The sequence below is a fragment of the Leiobunum rupestre genome, chromosome 4 (assembly GCF_980474605.1).
Source record: "Leiobunum rupestre chromosome 4, qqLeiRupe1.1.hap1, whole genome shotgun sequence".
NCBI lineage: Eukaryota > Metazoa > Arthropoda > Arachnida > Opiliones > Sclerosomatidae > Leiobunum > Leiobunum rupestre.
Genome location: NC_143387.1, coordinates 46,644,823 through 46,661,668, shown reverse-complemented (window position 1 = coordinate 46,661,668; position 16,846 = coordinate 46,644,823). Strand labels below are relative to the sequence as shown.

Below are 16,846 nucleotides of genomic sequence, written 5' to 3'. Positions count from 1 at the left end.
GCATTAAAGATTTCCAAAACAGATACTGCGTCTGATATTTTCCCAACAAGAGTCTACGGCACCTGAATACGTAAAATCGCGAATGAGACCAAAAGCTTTAATGTCACTTGGATAGCGATCTATTATCGAAACGTATCAACGCTTTTCGCAATCATTTTTCAACTAGAGCGATAACAATTTGAACATCATAAAAGCATCGAGACGTATAATTTCCTAACGATAAGCGAACAGATTTTACAATCACTACGAGATAAGGAACCGTATTTAACATTATCCGCCAAAAAGTATCTGAATTTCGGACACGGGCGCTTATTTGTTTCACACCAACCTGAAAGTCCCTCTGCGTTTGTTAGCCGGCGAGACTGAGTGGGTGGATGCGGCTGCCGCTGATGACTGCGCCAAGCCCGCTGGACCACTTCCGAGAGGGTAGGAACTGGATGAACCCAGACCAGACTCACCAGAGCCTGCCGCCGCTGCATCTGATGGAGAAGTACGACATTAGCGGGATACATTTTATTTCAAGCATCTTCGCTAATTGCGGTCACACTTCGGAAAAACAAACTTAATAGAATCCAAGCCTTTCCCCCGAGATATAAAAATTATTTTTCTTAATGCCAGAACGTAAAAAAGAGCCAGCAACTGAGACTATGTCTAAAACATTTAGTCAACACACGCGGGACCAACATTTGGTTTGGCCCCGTTAAGACACGATACACTATATATAGAGTAGTAGCACTCCGTAGCTTTGGCAATGGCCGCCATTGTGGGCGCGAATTTTTTATGAATAGGAAAAAGCACGGGTGACGTCGCGTGACGTAGAACTGCCATTACTAAATGTATCTTTTAATTTTCATTCTGAACATAGTATTTAGTTCTTTACTGTTTCGCAATTCCTTAATTTTTAAGTTAATACGCGATCAACAATATTCCGAAACAATGATCAACAAAAAAACCTTGAGAATAAGTCGTAACTTCGGGTCGTACATCCGCTAAAAAGTTTAAATCGCTCTGTTAAACCGGGTTTAGCAAACCAAAGTTTATTTTTTAAATAAAAATAATTTATTTTAGTACATCAGGTTTTATACACTACGCGTTTTCGACTTTCAATAGCACGCGGATTACGAAAAGGCACGTTAACCAAAAACATCTTAATTCAGACATGGTACGTACTACTTCCTTTAACCTCGAAAGGGTCAACGTTCTTAAAATAACCGGCATTCGTCCGTTATTGAAACGACTCAATATTCCCAGTTTTGACGAATTCACGAAGAGTATAATTAGTCTGGGCGAGAGCTGTCAGAATCGCAGAAATGTGTCGATGTCTAATATCTTAGAAAATCTCTATAATTAACCCGAATTTTCACCGTCCACTATAATGAAACGTCTTATCAACGACAAACGGAGAAGCTGACACAGTGTTAAATTATCCGCGCGCTTTTCAATCAACGAAATCTCGAGATCGGAACGGAAGCCCGCCATCCCGAAATTTAAGATTGATTGTTCAAAAGTTGGGACACCACACGTCGCGCCCCTTTAAGCCGGTTTCGTTCCAAATCTGATTAGAAAAGGATTTGGCACATCTAGGAATATACGACGCGGATTAAACACCGCTAAATCGTAATCTTTCTCCCCGTTCAATAAGCGAGAAGAACCATCTGGAAATACCGGCAACGGCGGTCGAGGCGGCGAACGTCGAATGGCCTACTCCGGGCCTCGATTTGATATCGCGATAAACCACCTTGAGGGAAGTTCATTGAGTAAAATGACACCGCACGCGTACGCGGGATCTCACTCGACAATCTTAATTTAACCATCTTCCTCGACGCTCGGTGCCAAATGGTTTAAGGACGTATTTACCCCCAAATTGTCGTTAATATAACCTAGGAGCAACAAACGCGGCACCCCACACAAGGAGAACGCAACCCGTCAAAAGTCGCGCATTTTCTCGCGTACAATTTTCTTTGGTTAGACGCTTTAGCGCCTGCTGCTGTCGGAAGGGGAAAATTCGGAAATTGTCTAAAACGTTCAGCCTAAAGATTCGTGCAATGAAATTTGTACGCAACACTGCGTGTTTAAAGGCTAGCCGCGTTCTCCTTGCGTTTGTTGCTCCTAAATATAACGAGGGATAAACTTCAAAAATTTATCGAAGAAAAAAAAAACGTAATATGATGCCACTTGCTACGCTATAGTTTTATGGTAAAACGATTGAATTGAAGCTTACATTTAAGAATATTACAAATTAATCTTTGAAACAAAAAAAGACAATAATATACCTACAATCCCGCACCTACTCGAGCGGGTCACTCGGTAAAGAAAGTACTTGATCCTTGTCCGGTTCGAAATTATAAAGCGAAATCCTTGGCAAGATGCCGAACACTAGAAATTGAACACCGTACTCCAAAAAGTAAAAAACCCCAAATATTGAATTATTTTTTACCGCGCGTAAAATAATAATCCGGAGACTTCGGTGTCGCGAAAAAATGGCAACTCGGGTGCGGCGTTGCTTTTTCGTCGTCACGCGTCCGGTCGGCCAACAATCGGCAATCTCCGCGAGCGAAGCCCATAAACACGATAACAACTTACATAAGCGCAATGAAAACATAATCAACCGTTCGAGATGACACTGTAGCGCCTTTATACATCGTTTGTTTGGACAATGGCGCGCGCGTGGGCGTCGCGCCGCGGTTTCGAGTGGGACAGTTTATTATTAAAGCTCCGAGATAAGAATATCTACGGCCGACGCGGGAGGACCCGAAAACAGAGACCCGCGCGCGCAAATCCGCTACGTCGAGAAGAAGGGATTCGAGATTTGCACAGAAGAGCAGAGAGAGAGAGATGGAATACTTGGATTTCTGCCCGGGCTTTTAAGAGTCCGACCCAAGTAGCTTTAAGCTGCTCGAAAAAACTCGAGCGCCGGCGGGTTTTTAAGAGTTAGAACGATATAAAAACAGCCACAAATGCGGATAACGCTTCAACTATTAGTAAGAAAAGCTCTCGGTTTAACCGCTACAGTCGCGATCGTAAAGAATTGAAAAATGGAGTTTTTACCTTCGTAGAAAACGAAGCTGTTTTTGCGGCCTTTCGTCGATAAGCCCAGCATTGATTCTGCTCGAGCTGCCGAATTTATGGTAAAAACCCTCTCTTGTCACTCGACAATTAATAATCTGCGCGCCCCGTTTATAGCGACAAAGATAAGACGTTTGAGTTGGATAAGGTGTTTAAAAGATTATCAAAATGAAACCTTGACAAGAGTCACGGTACAATATTTGACCGGCAAATGGAATATTTGAATGTAATTTTTTTGTACAGCCTGTAAAAAAAAACAACTGATAAAAATAACTCTTTATCATATTGGTTTGTCAATACTATCACTAAGAACTCACTGTATAAAAAATAAAATTTCGCGTTTATGAATAGGTTACATCGTGTATTTGATATATAAAATATTTACTGTTGCTTCGTTATATTTCGATCACACGACAGTACGATTCAATATTTTTTTTTTAATAAAAGGGAGGTACGAAACAAATAAACAGGAGCCAACGTATTTTTCTTAGCCGCAGGGGTGTATACGATAAACAAATCTTTGGTCGAGGTGGTCTCCGCGTCCTAAAATTGAGACGAAGTAAAATAACACGCGCCGCGAACCATTAATTAACGAAGCGCGTAGGTAACACCACGACGTCAGCGGTCCGGGGAGGTACCACTCGAAAGCCCTACACGAAAATTAAATGTCCGGGGAACGAGCGGGGTAGGGCGCAAAAGATAATAGAAGACCACCCGCCGAAGTAGCTCATTACGGTCGAGTTAGATCGTTGAACCGAACAATAGAGAAAACTGAAACACGCCCCCCCCACCCTTCCTCTCCCAGATAAAAAAACCTCAAAACCCACAGTTATATCTTGGACGAATAAATGAATGGACCCGAGTCATAAGTGAATAAAAAAAACTACACAACCATTCTTTTAATTACATCCCCCGCCAGCGCCCCTACCGAGATAATAGATAAAATTTTCCACCCAAATACATTGCCCGCGCGTGGAAAAGTTAGTGATTACGGGTTAAAGATAAAAGGTCTAACCAAGAATGTATTTATTTATAGTTAGGGAGAATGATTTTCACATTCGACGAATGTTTAGATGGAAATATTTCCTTTATCGTGATATCGTGGCGCTAACTAGAACCGAGTCCATAAGTTTATTTATCTACGTGGGTTAAAAGTTTGGAACTGATAATTTGACAGATATTCAACAACAATGTATTCAACCAAAAGTAAATGAACCGAAGTTATCAGACTGCTATAATCTCCATGATGGCGTTTTCATTATGAAGTTACATTTGGACCTCGAATTTAAAACTTTGCGCGCTCCTAGGCTGAAAAAAACGTTTTTGTTTTTAAGAAACCATTTTTTATAAATATAAATAGCTATACCCACAATTCCCAACTTCCAAGTGCAATTTATCGCGTTAAAAGACGGGGATGGTAATTAGCTTTTATTTGACTCGATTTTCTCATCATTTTCATAAGGAAAACGCCCTCCGATTCTTCGCGCTATTTCGATAACTTCGGTTTATTTACTTCTGATTCATGGCAAAGACGTCATTTTTGAATTTCAACTAGTTACAAGTAAATAATTCTAACTCGAAATATATTATAAAAAATAACCGCGTAAGTTACAGTAGACCTATGCAACTTATAACATAATCAGGGTTTTTCCGCAAAATTTTTAAGCGTTTCTATCTAGTTTGCGCGGTAAATCCTACAAGCCATTACCACGATACCATCGCCTAAAAAAATGAACGATAAGGCGGTAAGATTTACCGCGGCATTCCCGGACGTAATACATCCTAACGGTTATAGATTTTAAAAATATGATAAAAGTGAAGGAAATTTTGCAAGTCGTGAAGAATCATTATTTCTCCAAGATCAAGGTTTCGCTCTCATTCGGGTTTATCGATTATTAATACAAAAAGGAGAGAATCAGGTGCCGACCGCGTCCAATATTAATCGACCACTTCGTCAGTCGTTAGAAGTCGATTTCAACATTTCGCTTTTTAAAAAGCTTTCAGCGGTTGAATTTTAATTCTCGGGTAACTAGAACTCTTCGAAGGACCGAAATTTTATTTTCCTAAGAACTATCAAAGGCAATCAATCTCCGGCCGATAATACTGGTTACACGTCAAACGCTCATTCCTTAGCGTGTACAATTGATTTCCATTTTCCCATTTTGTTTTGGTATAAAATCTATCTAGGTCATAATAATTCCCGGATTTTTACAAGTTTTCCTTAACCATTTCCAGATGTTTTCCCTGAATTATTTTAGGCCAAAATGTGGATATTTTTATTACTAGTTCTTAAAATTCCCTAATGTTTAGAGTCATTTTGAAACAAGGTTGAAAAAACCGGTTTTTTAATAAAAACCCAAATAAACGGTTTATTTGGTTTTAACCAGGTTTTTTTTTGGTTTAATTCAGTTTTATTTAAACACTGCTTTATTTTAGTTTTAATCTATTTTTTCACTTTTGTTTAACCGTGCATACATATTACCAATCAATTAAAAAATTAATCCGAGTATTATTACAAGTCTCACGTGACCCAAACAAAGTTTTAGTTTTGGTTTTAGTTAATTTAAAAAACCAAATTTTTAAAAAAAATCCATTGGTTTTTAAAAAAATCACTTGGTTTAAACAGGCCAAACCTTTTTTTGAAATTCCCTGACCTTTCTAGGAATTTCAGGTGAAGACCGGTACGAGCTATTTGTAAGTTTTTAAATTTTTTCAAATTTGTTTAGGTTTATCTTTTTAATCCCTTTTCATAATGGACTAATCTACTTATTCGCTAATTTTATCATCCTTTGCATTGCAGTCCATAGGTGGTTCCTTTTAACGTTATATATGTATACACTTGTTATGTTTAAAAATCCATTGTCGTCGCTTAAAGAAAATGAATTTAATAAACCCCGATTAATTATCACACTTACTACATTGGAATTTGTCACGTTCTTTACGAAATCACGTAGATGGTTAAAAAGCTTGCCTCCCATTCGATCGAATCCTACAATTTTGGCGGATTTCAATTTACGAGGAACTTTTAATGTGCAATAATTAAATATCATTTTATTCAACGTTTTCTGGCACATAAAAATTAAAAATTATTAAAAAGGTAAAAATTGATTTAAATTAAAATTAATTAGAAAGCTAGCGGTTAAAAATCGCGATGCATTGAGCCAAAATTACACATTGCACAACAATTTCAAGTACCTAACCCTAACTCATATAGAATTATTAAAATTTCCTGTACATATAGCTAACCCATTCTGTATTCTCAACGGATCAATTTTTATAAGCTCATGCCTAATATTTATTTATTTATATATTACCCCGCTAACCTTATTATTATTTTTAAATATCGTACATTAATTCATTAGGTTGAATGACACCCCTCCAACCTGGTGCTATTTTCGTATTTATATTGGCTATATATGGATTCGGTCAAATGGGAATTTGGTTGTATGGGAGAACACCGGTTCAAAACGAACAAAAGTAGTAAGTAAACTTCTATTCGAGACGAGGCTTAATGACGATTTGGGAACATTTGTTCGAATTTCATTCGTCCGAATGGAGTTTCAAATGTCCGAATGATCATTTGTCCGACTTTGACAGGGTTGCCACAAAATTTTGAGATTCAAATTCCCTGACTATTCCCTGTTTTCCCTGACCATTTTAAGAGATTTTCCCTGACTTTTTAAGACCAAATTTTTATTTTATATTTGTCATTTATCAGAAGTTAATAAATTTAAATGGACTTATATTTAAGTAAAAAGGTTATTGCATTGTTGAAAAAATTAGCCAAACTTTCAAGGAAATAAATGATAATCATGGAATTTGTCATAGATCTGGTCTAAAAAATAACCTTAAAAAAGTGCCAAGATAAAATTTAATTCCCTGACTTTTTACAATATCTAAAAATTCCCTGACTTTTTAGGTCCATTCTTAAATTCCCTGACTTCCCTGACGTGTGGCAACCCTGTTTGAAAATTATGGCTCATTTGTCCGAAACGCTGTTTCATGTGTCCGAAAAACTTTACGGTACATTTGTTGGGGATTTAGTCGTTCAAGTTGTATTTCAAAGGTTCGAATGATCGATTGTCCGATCTCTAGAGTTAGGTTAGGAAATTAAAATAATACCTAACCTAATCAATTCGACCATGATAGGAAAATATTATTAGTAACAAGTGATTAATGCTTAATTTTTTTAATATTTTTAATTTTTACACATCTTAATTTTCACGCAATTCGGTGTTACTTTCCGCAGATATTAGTGTTTGTTCACTAACTCAAAGGTTATATTTGACCCATTTCTTCATAAATAAACGAAAGGCTATTTTACCAACGGAATTCCGACAAATGATACAACCCGTTCGGACACATGAAACTAATAACCTTTAAAATCGCACAATTGAAACAAAACTTTTTTTGCAATTCGTACAAATGACGATTCGGACATTTGTAATCCAATTCGGACTTTTGAAATTCGAACAATTGTTACTTCCCCTTAATGTCGACTAGGAGCCGAGTCTACCTTTTCGAAATCTCCGCTGTAAACCACACCCGTTTCTATGAGAATCATCACGGCCATCATGGTCAAAGAAGCGTATATATAGTCTTTGATCATGGTCTTCCTGGGGTGGCGGAGTGGCTAGCACTTTCGCCTCGCAGCAAGAGGAACCGGGTTTGATCCCTTAACAATAAGAGTGAGTGTAGGGCTTGCCACAACCCCCTACGCAATTTAACCCGTCCACCTGGAATAAAGCCATTAAAAGTCACTAGATGACTTAGGCCTAGGGTAGTGCCTTGGGTATTAGCCTAGCTGATTATTATGAAACATTTCCAGAGTACACATATTTAGTTCCAGATACTACAAATGGGAACACTGGGATAACTTTCATTTGAAACATATCCAAGAAGAAAAAGGCCAAAAAGAACCAATATAAGATTTAGAAACACACCCACGAAATCTTTACCACCATTGTTATTTGTATTACCAATCACAATTTGATATTTAAAACTCTTCAATAGTTGTTTCCATCTAGGAGCCACAAACACAAGGAGAACGCAGCCAGCCTTTAAACAAGTTAACGCAGTGTTGTGTACAAATTTCATTGGATGAAGCGTTTTTCGGAAAGGGGGAAGACAATTTCCGAATTTTCCCCTTCCGACGGCAGCAGGCGCTAAAGAGTCTAACCAATGAAAAACGTACACAATAAAATGCACGACTTTTGACGGGTTGCGTTCTCCTTGTGTGGGGTGCTGTGTTTATTGATCCTAGTTTCCATAAACTGCCCGTCAAAGTCAAATATAAAGTTTGTGCTACAGCAACTGGACTTGAAACCATTGTTTCATTATACTGCCAAACAGGCTTGGAAATAAGGTTTATTTCTAAACTGGTCTATTTGGCCAGTGACTCCCAACTCTTGAATTATTTAAGTGGTCACGTAGACTAGTTGGTTAATAATACGGTAGATAATTTTCAATTAATAATCTGGACACTGGACCAGTGAACCCGTAGCTTTTGAATAAAAAAACTAGTCCGAGCAATTAATAAACTGGTCTTTGACCCAGTGACCACCGTTTATTTCCAAGCCTGCTGCCAAAGCGGTTGTCAATGTTCTGGCAGCAACGTTCGGCCGGGGATAAAACAGTCGGGGAGGATTTTATGGAAAACTGCCACCTATAGTGTCCACTAGAGCTCGGGGAAACGGATAAATTAGCCTCCAAAACTTCAATGAATCATAAAAAATTCGATTAACTGTTTATTTATGAATATTATTCGCGACTATTATACGATTTAATACGCAACAAATAAGTTTTTATTCGGATAATTTTCGGATATGGATATAATAGAAATGAACGGAAAATTTATTATAAACCAATGGCGACGTATCACAATTTCTGAAATAATCGAACTAGGTCAAGCGTATAACCGAGGGGCTAGCCACTTACTCAAATTCTGTACACCGATTACAACGAGTACAGCCTTTGGTAGTGATAAGTCTGTAATCGATTACGTAATTACTTTAGTACAGTCCAAGCTAAAGGCTTGTACACCGATTACGGATAGTGGTCAACCCCTCACGTATAACTAAAGTCAAGGTCAAGCTAAAAAGTCGACTTTCAAGGACAAATAAACACGCGCGCGTAATAAGGTGACTTTTACATTTATGTTAACATTTGGACTTTATATACTCGTAAAACAACGCCAATTAGTGAGCCGTGCTAAAAAGGCTTTCGACGGGAAGGTAGTCGTATCCAGCATTGACCAGAATCGCGCGAAGAGCGTAGCCGCTAAATCAATAATCCTAATTACGAAAGGCAAGAATGAAGTCGGCTGTACTCGGGATGGTCCCGGGTGGTAACGAAGAAAGGGGAGAGCCGGTGGCAGAGAGGGACCAAATTCGGTTATAAACAGTGGCGCTAAATGCGGCGCTTAGAAAGGGGAGCAATTGGCTATCACGGCTTCCGCTATACGGGCTTAATCAATCGTCGTTCCCGCAACGCGTCGTAAAACCTTCGCGAAACAATCGCGCCACCGGGAATACCTATAGTTTGCTAAAGGCTATTAACCCACATCAGATTACCTCGGGCCATATTCATCCGCAAAACACTACTACTTCGTGACTCCTAACTGTCTCCAATCTTTCGCCGGTCGGTACTGGAAAAAACGATTTTCGTTCTAGTGTAACCAGAATTTTAATTGCTCGTTTAAATATAAAGATGTTGGTTACTTTTGATCTGTCACTGACGAGGGGTAAGTCCCTCTAGTAATCAGGGGTACAATTCGTAGGGCAATTCCCTCAAAAAACCACTGGAGATGACCTAACAATGGACATGGCAGAAATATTTTGATAAATCAATGGACATGGCAGAAACATTGTGATAAATCAATGGACACGGCAGAAACATTTGATAAATCAATGAACATGGCAGAAACATTGTGATAAATCAATGGACATGGCAGAAACATTGTGATAAATCAATGGACATGGCAGAAACATTGTGATAAATCAATGGACATGGCAGAAAAATTTTGAGGAATCCATGGACATGGCAGAAACATTTTGAGGAATCCATGGACATGGCAGAAATATTTTGATAAATCAATGGACATGGCAGAAACATTGTGATAAATCAATGGACACGGCAGAAACATTTGATAAATCAATGAACATGGCAGAAACATTGTGATAAATCAATGGACATGGCAGAAACATTGTGATAAATCAATGGACATGGCAGAAACATTGTGATAAATCAATGGACATGGCAGAAAAATTTTGAGGAATCCATGGACATGGCAGAAACATTTTGAGGAATCCATGGACATGGCAGAAGCATTTTGAGGAATCCATGGACATGGCAGAAACATTGTGATAAATCAATGGACATGGCAGAAACATTGTGATAAATCAATGGATATGGCAGAAACATTGTGATAAATCAATGAACATGGCAGAAACATTGTGATAAATCAATGAACATTTGCAGAAACATTGTGATAAATCAACGGATATGGCAGAAACATTTTGAGGAATCCATGGACATTGCAGAAACATTGTGAGGAATCCTTGGAAATCAAAATAACATTGTGAGGAATCCATGGAGATCAACAATAACATTGTTTGGAATCCATGGAAATCACAATAACATTGTGAGGAATCCATGGAAATCACAATAACATTGTGAGGAATCCATGGAAATCACAATAACATTGTGAGGAATCCATGGAAATCACAATAACACTGTGAGGAATCCATGGAAATCACAATAACATTGTGAGGAATCCATGGAAATCACAATAACATTGTGAGGAATCCATGGAAATCACAATAACATTGTGAGGAATCCATGGAAATCACAATAACATTGTGAGGAATCCATGGAAATCACAAAAAAATGTGAGGAATCAATGGAAATCAGAGTTTTCACAGAGGTGTTCAAGATATTCCCGAGCAACCATATGAGCCGCTACACCTGTACAAGGACCGAATGGAAAACGTGGGTAGTTTCGTGGCTCCGGACTATTGAGAGCAGGCGAATAGTTTTCAACTATTAAGTACTCACTTAAATCAGATCTGACACACTCATGAGGGACATTTAACTTAAAACCAGCCAATTTCACATATGAACTGGTACTTGCATTTGAAATAGCGATGAAAGAATGAAATACATCAGAGCTTCCAAATAATTAATCTAATCTTCTAATTTATTTGATCCGCGATAATTGTAGAATTAACCGACCACAAAACAAATACTTTACCGTGATATTCATGACAAAATGCCTGACCCAATCGTAACGTTTTCGTTAACAGTTAATTACAGATTCTGTAATTAACTGTTAACAGAATAACACGCTTGTATAGTGAAATAAGTGTGTCATACCTTTTATAAATTTCAGGTTCCGGTTACAATACATATCATATACATACAATAAGAAAAGAGGGCCACGAATCCTTTATTTAAACGCGATTTCACATTGATTTGTTCGAATAACGGTAGCCGAGAGTTTCCGGAATGAACGTCGGCGGCCATCGTCCTTCGAACCCCTCCCCTGCCGCCTAGCCTTGTCGTCGGTAAGATGTTGAAAATTAATCGCAATATTGATCCCTTCTTTAAATATTGTCGTTCCAATTAAAATAGGGCCCGACTGGGACTGACGTAATAGGTTCTCTCTCTCGGGCGGCCGGCGTCTTCGTATTATCTGTTTATCCGTTTGCGTTTTCCAATAATCAATGCCGCCAAGTTCTAAACTAATCAATAGCCAGAGGAGGGAGGGGGGGGGGCGTTCCTCTCGCGAGAATTACGATACAAAAAGGCCTACATATACCCTCGTAAGGCAACATGCTCGCGCGATTTCATTTCAAAACAAAACGGAGCCGATTTTCGAATGAATCCCGTCGAGTCTAAGACGTCGAATGGGACGAAGACGGGTTAGAAAACTCACCTCGAAACGCGCTGAGGTGTCCTCGGCGCTCCTGCCACCATAGTCCACACGCTAAAGCGGATCGGGAAGTAAAGCGCTGAAAACGTAATTAGTCATGGCAACGACGCATAATCCCGCCGGTGAACGGTCGCGAAGTCTCAGAAATGACGCTTCAATTCGAGGAGGACGAAAACGGCTTGGGCCGATCCATCGGGCCTTACCCCTTAAGACGATACTCGCGTAATTAGATGAGGCGAACCCGACTGAAAACGGCTCTTCGGACGGCGGAACGAACAGGCGCGATCTGCGGAAACGCTGGTGCGCCGACACTGCTCTCCGGGACGCGCTTCGGAGCAGCCAGAGCGAGCGCTCCGTGGATGCCGCGTCAGCTGGGTTCGAGGGGGGGGGAAGTCACTTTGACCGCTCGCGCTATCCAAACCCGTCTTCGACGTCGCCCCCCCCCCCAAACCTCCTTTCGTCTTTCTCCCTAAAACTGGCGGTTCTTCTTCGTGGACTCGGAAATATAGAAAACGCTCTTATAGCCGTATCTTTTCCCTCTTTTCGCTCCAGCTTTTTTCTACCGCGCCGAGAGTACGAAAATTTCGTTAGGCTTCTTGGATATAGCGCTTTCCAAGTAATGTTTGTTCGTGGGTTACCGAAACCGATAGCGGCTACCCCTCCCCGTTTTTTCGTTATTTTTTTTTTCCTTTTGGCTTTTACCCGTACAGGGATGATGGAATTATGTAACGGATCACTCGGCCCCTTCCCTTCCGAAGACGAATTCACGCGCCGAAATTTGACGATTGATAACGATCCAACGTCAACGGTAATTCGCGTATTTTAGAATTCCTCGATGAGAAGCGGCAGGTATAGTGGCGGGAATGGGGGGAATTTTTGTTTAATTCCCTTTTTATTGAGAGGGACGGGTCGAGGGAGAAGTTGAATATAGAATGGGGATTCTTCCGCCTCCTCGGTTGGTGGCCGACCGTTTCCCTTACCCTTTGGCGACCGATCAATACAAAGCGAAGCCTTCTTCGATTGATGGCAGCGAACGAAAGAGGCGCTCCTGTTTTCTCGGCAACTGCCTACTTCAAAATCCTACTTAAGGAATTTCCGAACAAATGAAATAGGTTCATTACCTTCTTAGCGATTAAAGTGTCTTTCACGTGATGTCCCATTGTAATCGGCCGATTCTGCCAACGTTATAATTGGCAATTTGACGTCGCCTAAGTTCGGAGTCAAATCTGCCTCCCTTACTGATAGCGAATTTGCTAAAATGGTATGTTCCCATTTGACCCAAACCCATTTCTCCCAATTCCCACTTTACCCAAAAGATAAGAGTGGTACCGTTTTACCCAAATCCCCTTCTCCCAATTCCCACTTCACCCAAAATTCATAAAGTTATTTATTTATAGCATTAAATTAAATTTGAATACATTTCTATTGTATGTTTAATCTTTAAAAAAAAACAAGTTAAAATAGATTAAAAATTAAATTAAATTTGAATACATTATTGCATGTTTAATCTTTTAAAAAAACAAGCTCTTTTAAGTTTCATATATTAAGATGTTAAAGTAGTAGGTTTATCGCAGTGTTTTGGTTAACATGAAATGGGTTAGAAGTTCGAAGAATCGTATGATGTCGTTTTTATATCTTTATATGAAATGGGACTAAATCGCTAAAATGCCCCTTCGTGGCTTAGGGTGAACTTCAAAATTTAAACACTAATCGAAAAATTAATTTGGGAAATACAGGTACAAATGTAATATTTGAGTAGCAAATAAAATAAAAAGGTAAAAGATCAGTTCCTTTTACGGCGTTTTTTACTATAGACGTTTGCCTCTAGTTGGTAAATTTCCTAATCTTTCACGAATATCAAAGGCGTTGTTTTGGTCTGACAACTTGTTTCGAAAATTGCGTTCTACATTAGAGAGCCCGAAATCCTTGGAAGGTTCGCGAATAAAAATTACGAAGCTATAAAATAAACCTCAATCCTTTTAAAATTAAGTATCAATATAATTTCGTATTACCGACTTAATTACAGAGAACAATCTTATAAATCTTTTATAGTTTGGTTAATGGCAATGATTGGGGAATTTTTAATGACCATAAACGGGATAAGAGAAATTGGGCTCGGCCGCTCGCCCGTGATACATCACGCTCAAACCTGGTCGATACGGCTGTCAATAAAACTCGTAATTCGGTTAGAGCCCTAACGCAAAAAATTGTCCGTGATCGGCTGAAAAGCGTAAAGACCAGTAGCCAGCGCCCCGGAGCGATTAAAACGAGCGTAATTCGTTTTCAAAACTAAAACAAGTAAGTATATATACTTCGGGAGAGATACGACACCGTGGTCTAGTTTTACCTCCTTCATGAGAGAGGGAGCTAGGCTTCAAACGTTTAGCATAAGTCTATAATATTGTTCCATAAGTTTGTCACTTCGGGGAATATTTTACTGAGAGCTAGTAACGGAGTGACGTCATCACAAGAAGAAAATATCCTCCTAGCGCTGTAAAAGGCTTAGTATATGACACGCGGACGCAAAACGGCGACGAAGCCCGTAATGCAGTCTGTATTGGGGATAGCTCTCAGTAAAACGTTTGCATGTGAAGAATAGGAAGTGTCAACACTTTATATCACAATATTATACACTTATGGTTTAGGGAGCGAATACGATACCAGGTCGATTTGATTGAACTTGTGGAGCATACTGGCACCTAGGAGCAACAAGCACAAGGAGAACGCAGCTAGCCTTTAAACACGCTAACGCAGTGTTGTGTACAAATTTCATTGGACGAACCTTTACGCTGAACGTTTTACGGAAAGGGGGGGGGGAGACAATTTCCGAATTTTCCCCTTCCTACGGCAGCAGGCGCTAAAGCGTCTAACCAATGAAAAATGTACGCAATATAAAGCGCGACTTTTGACGGGTTGCGTCCTCCTTGTGTGGGGTGCTGTGTTTGTTGCTCCTAGCTGGCACATCGTAGGGTGCATTGAGATGGAAACGCTAAAACTAATCTCCAATTATTAATTATCCCTGGATGTACATAAATACCTCAACATTTAATTATCCCTAGGTATAAATAAATATATTTTTGGTTTTAAAGTACGTTACAAAATTTAATTAAACTGTCCACTACCAGGATAAAATGTCTCGGATTATTTAAATATCAATCGGGCTATTCCGTTATTCCTAGACACTGAAGCCAACGTAAGCGCTTAGTTAACGGGAGAAGCCCGTTAAAAGTATTTCTTCACTGAATAGCGCCCCTGATCTCAATTTTATAAGTCTTATTCGGCGACGTTTCTATCTCGACAATTATAAGAGACGACTTGATTTCTAAGAGTCCTCCACTTTTTTGACGTTCGAAATTGTGCCAAATGTTGGGCGGATTAACTCGAATCCGCGAGCTCGTGTATTACAGATACAGCGAGTTTTTTGCTCGCAGTCGATAACGCGCGGAGAACTAGAACGGCATCTTTATTTAGAAAATTACCGAGAACTGGCTCTTAATCTTAGAAATGAAATGCCCTCAATTATCGACGTCCATTCGGCTTGGTTTCGCTAATTCTGAGTTCGGGAATGGATTTCCCCTATGCTCGCCATGCTTTTTTAGGGAATGGTAGGTAATGAGCGGGAATGAGAAAATGTTTGTCAAATGGAATGGCTTTAAAAGTCGCTTGATGATTTAGGCCTAAGATGGTGTCTTGGGTATTACACTAGCTGATGATTATTATTATTATTATGGTTGGAAGACATATATTTGAACGGAAAAAGGAAGCAAATCGATCAGTGGCGTAGATAAGACCCCCGCAGACCCCGCAGTGCGGGGGGGGCCCGGAGCTTTAGGGGCCCCCTAATTTCATATCAAAGTATATACTAGATACCGGATAAAATTCCGAATATTGTTTTGCGGGGGGGCCTCGCGGGTCTTAGCTACGCCACTGAAATCGATATTGTTTCAACGGGAATGGGAATTTACGGGAATGGTAAAGAATGATAGGTAATGGGTGGGAATGATATAATGTTTGTGAAATGCAATGGGAATGGTTGGTAGACATATTTTAACGTAAATAGGACACGAATCGATATTGTTTCAACGGGAATGGGTGGGGATGGTAAAATCGAGGGGTAAGACAGTACAGATAATCTGTACACCGAGTTCGTGCATTTAGCACTGTTAAAGGTACATATTTTCAGAGTTCGCGAGCTCCATTTAGCACTGTCAAAGGTACGGCAGTGTACACCGAGTTCGCGGAGTGTCTTACCCCTCGGGTAGAGTTATCGCTTCATGCGGGGCTTTTTTAAAGATAATAATAACTCATACAATTGTTGCTCGGAAGGTAAAGCTTCCATCGATACCCACTCGTGGCGCAACAGTCTAGAACGAAGTAGAATATTCCAATTTATAATCCTACTAGCTGGGGTACCCGGTATTTTCCGGGGAAAATATGGCTATTTGTATTATAAGGAAAAGTACCTCTTCTTATGAAAATGTTAACTACGACACATTCAACACGAAAATAGAACGCTGCAATAACTGTCTCCACGCATGGCACCGTACGCAATATAACCAACTGGTTAATGACGTTGACTACATAATAATTTACCTTTTATTATACGGTTTAGTGTCTATAGTAGAAGGCTTTTAATTTTTTTTTCAATAATTTAAGCTTTTTTCGTGTGTATGCCTAAGGAACTAAGGAACTCGTTCTTTTGGCTAAGATCAAAGTGTAGTATCTTTTATATAGCGGATATACCTAATTATTAAATTAATTCAATTAATTAAAGTAGTTTTGCCGACCGTAACCGTCGAAAACCACAGGGTACCATGATATAATAGACGAAAACTATTCGCTAGTTTA

General features: G+C 39.4%; 1 protein-coding gene across 3 annotated transcripts in view; it reads right to left on the bottom strand.

The window, feature by feature from the left end:
* trio (trio Rho guanine nucleotide exchange factor) overlaps positions 1-16,846 on the bottom strand; it is a 146,997-nt gene that overhangs the window by 12,605 nt on the left and 117,546 nt on the right. For all 3 annotated transcript variants that reach the window (XM_090172527.1, XM_090172529.1, XM_090172528.1), the window contains exon 32: positions 329-479. In XM_090172527.1, coding sequence (XP_090028653.1) covers positions 329-479 — 151 coding nt within the window. The remainder of the gene's footprint in view (positions 1-328; positions 480-16,846) is intronic.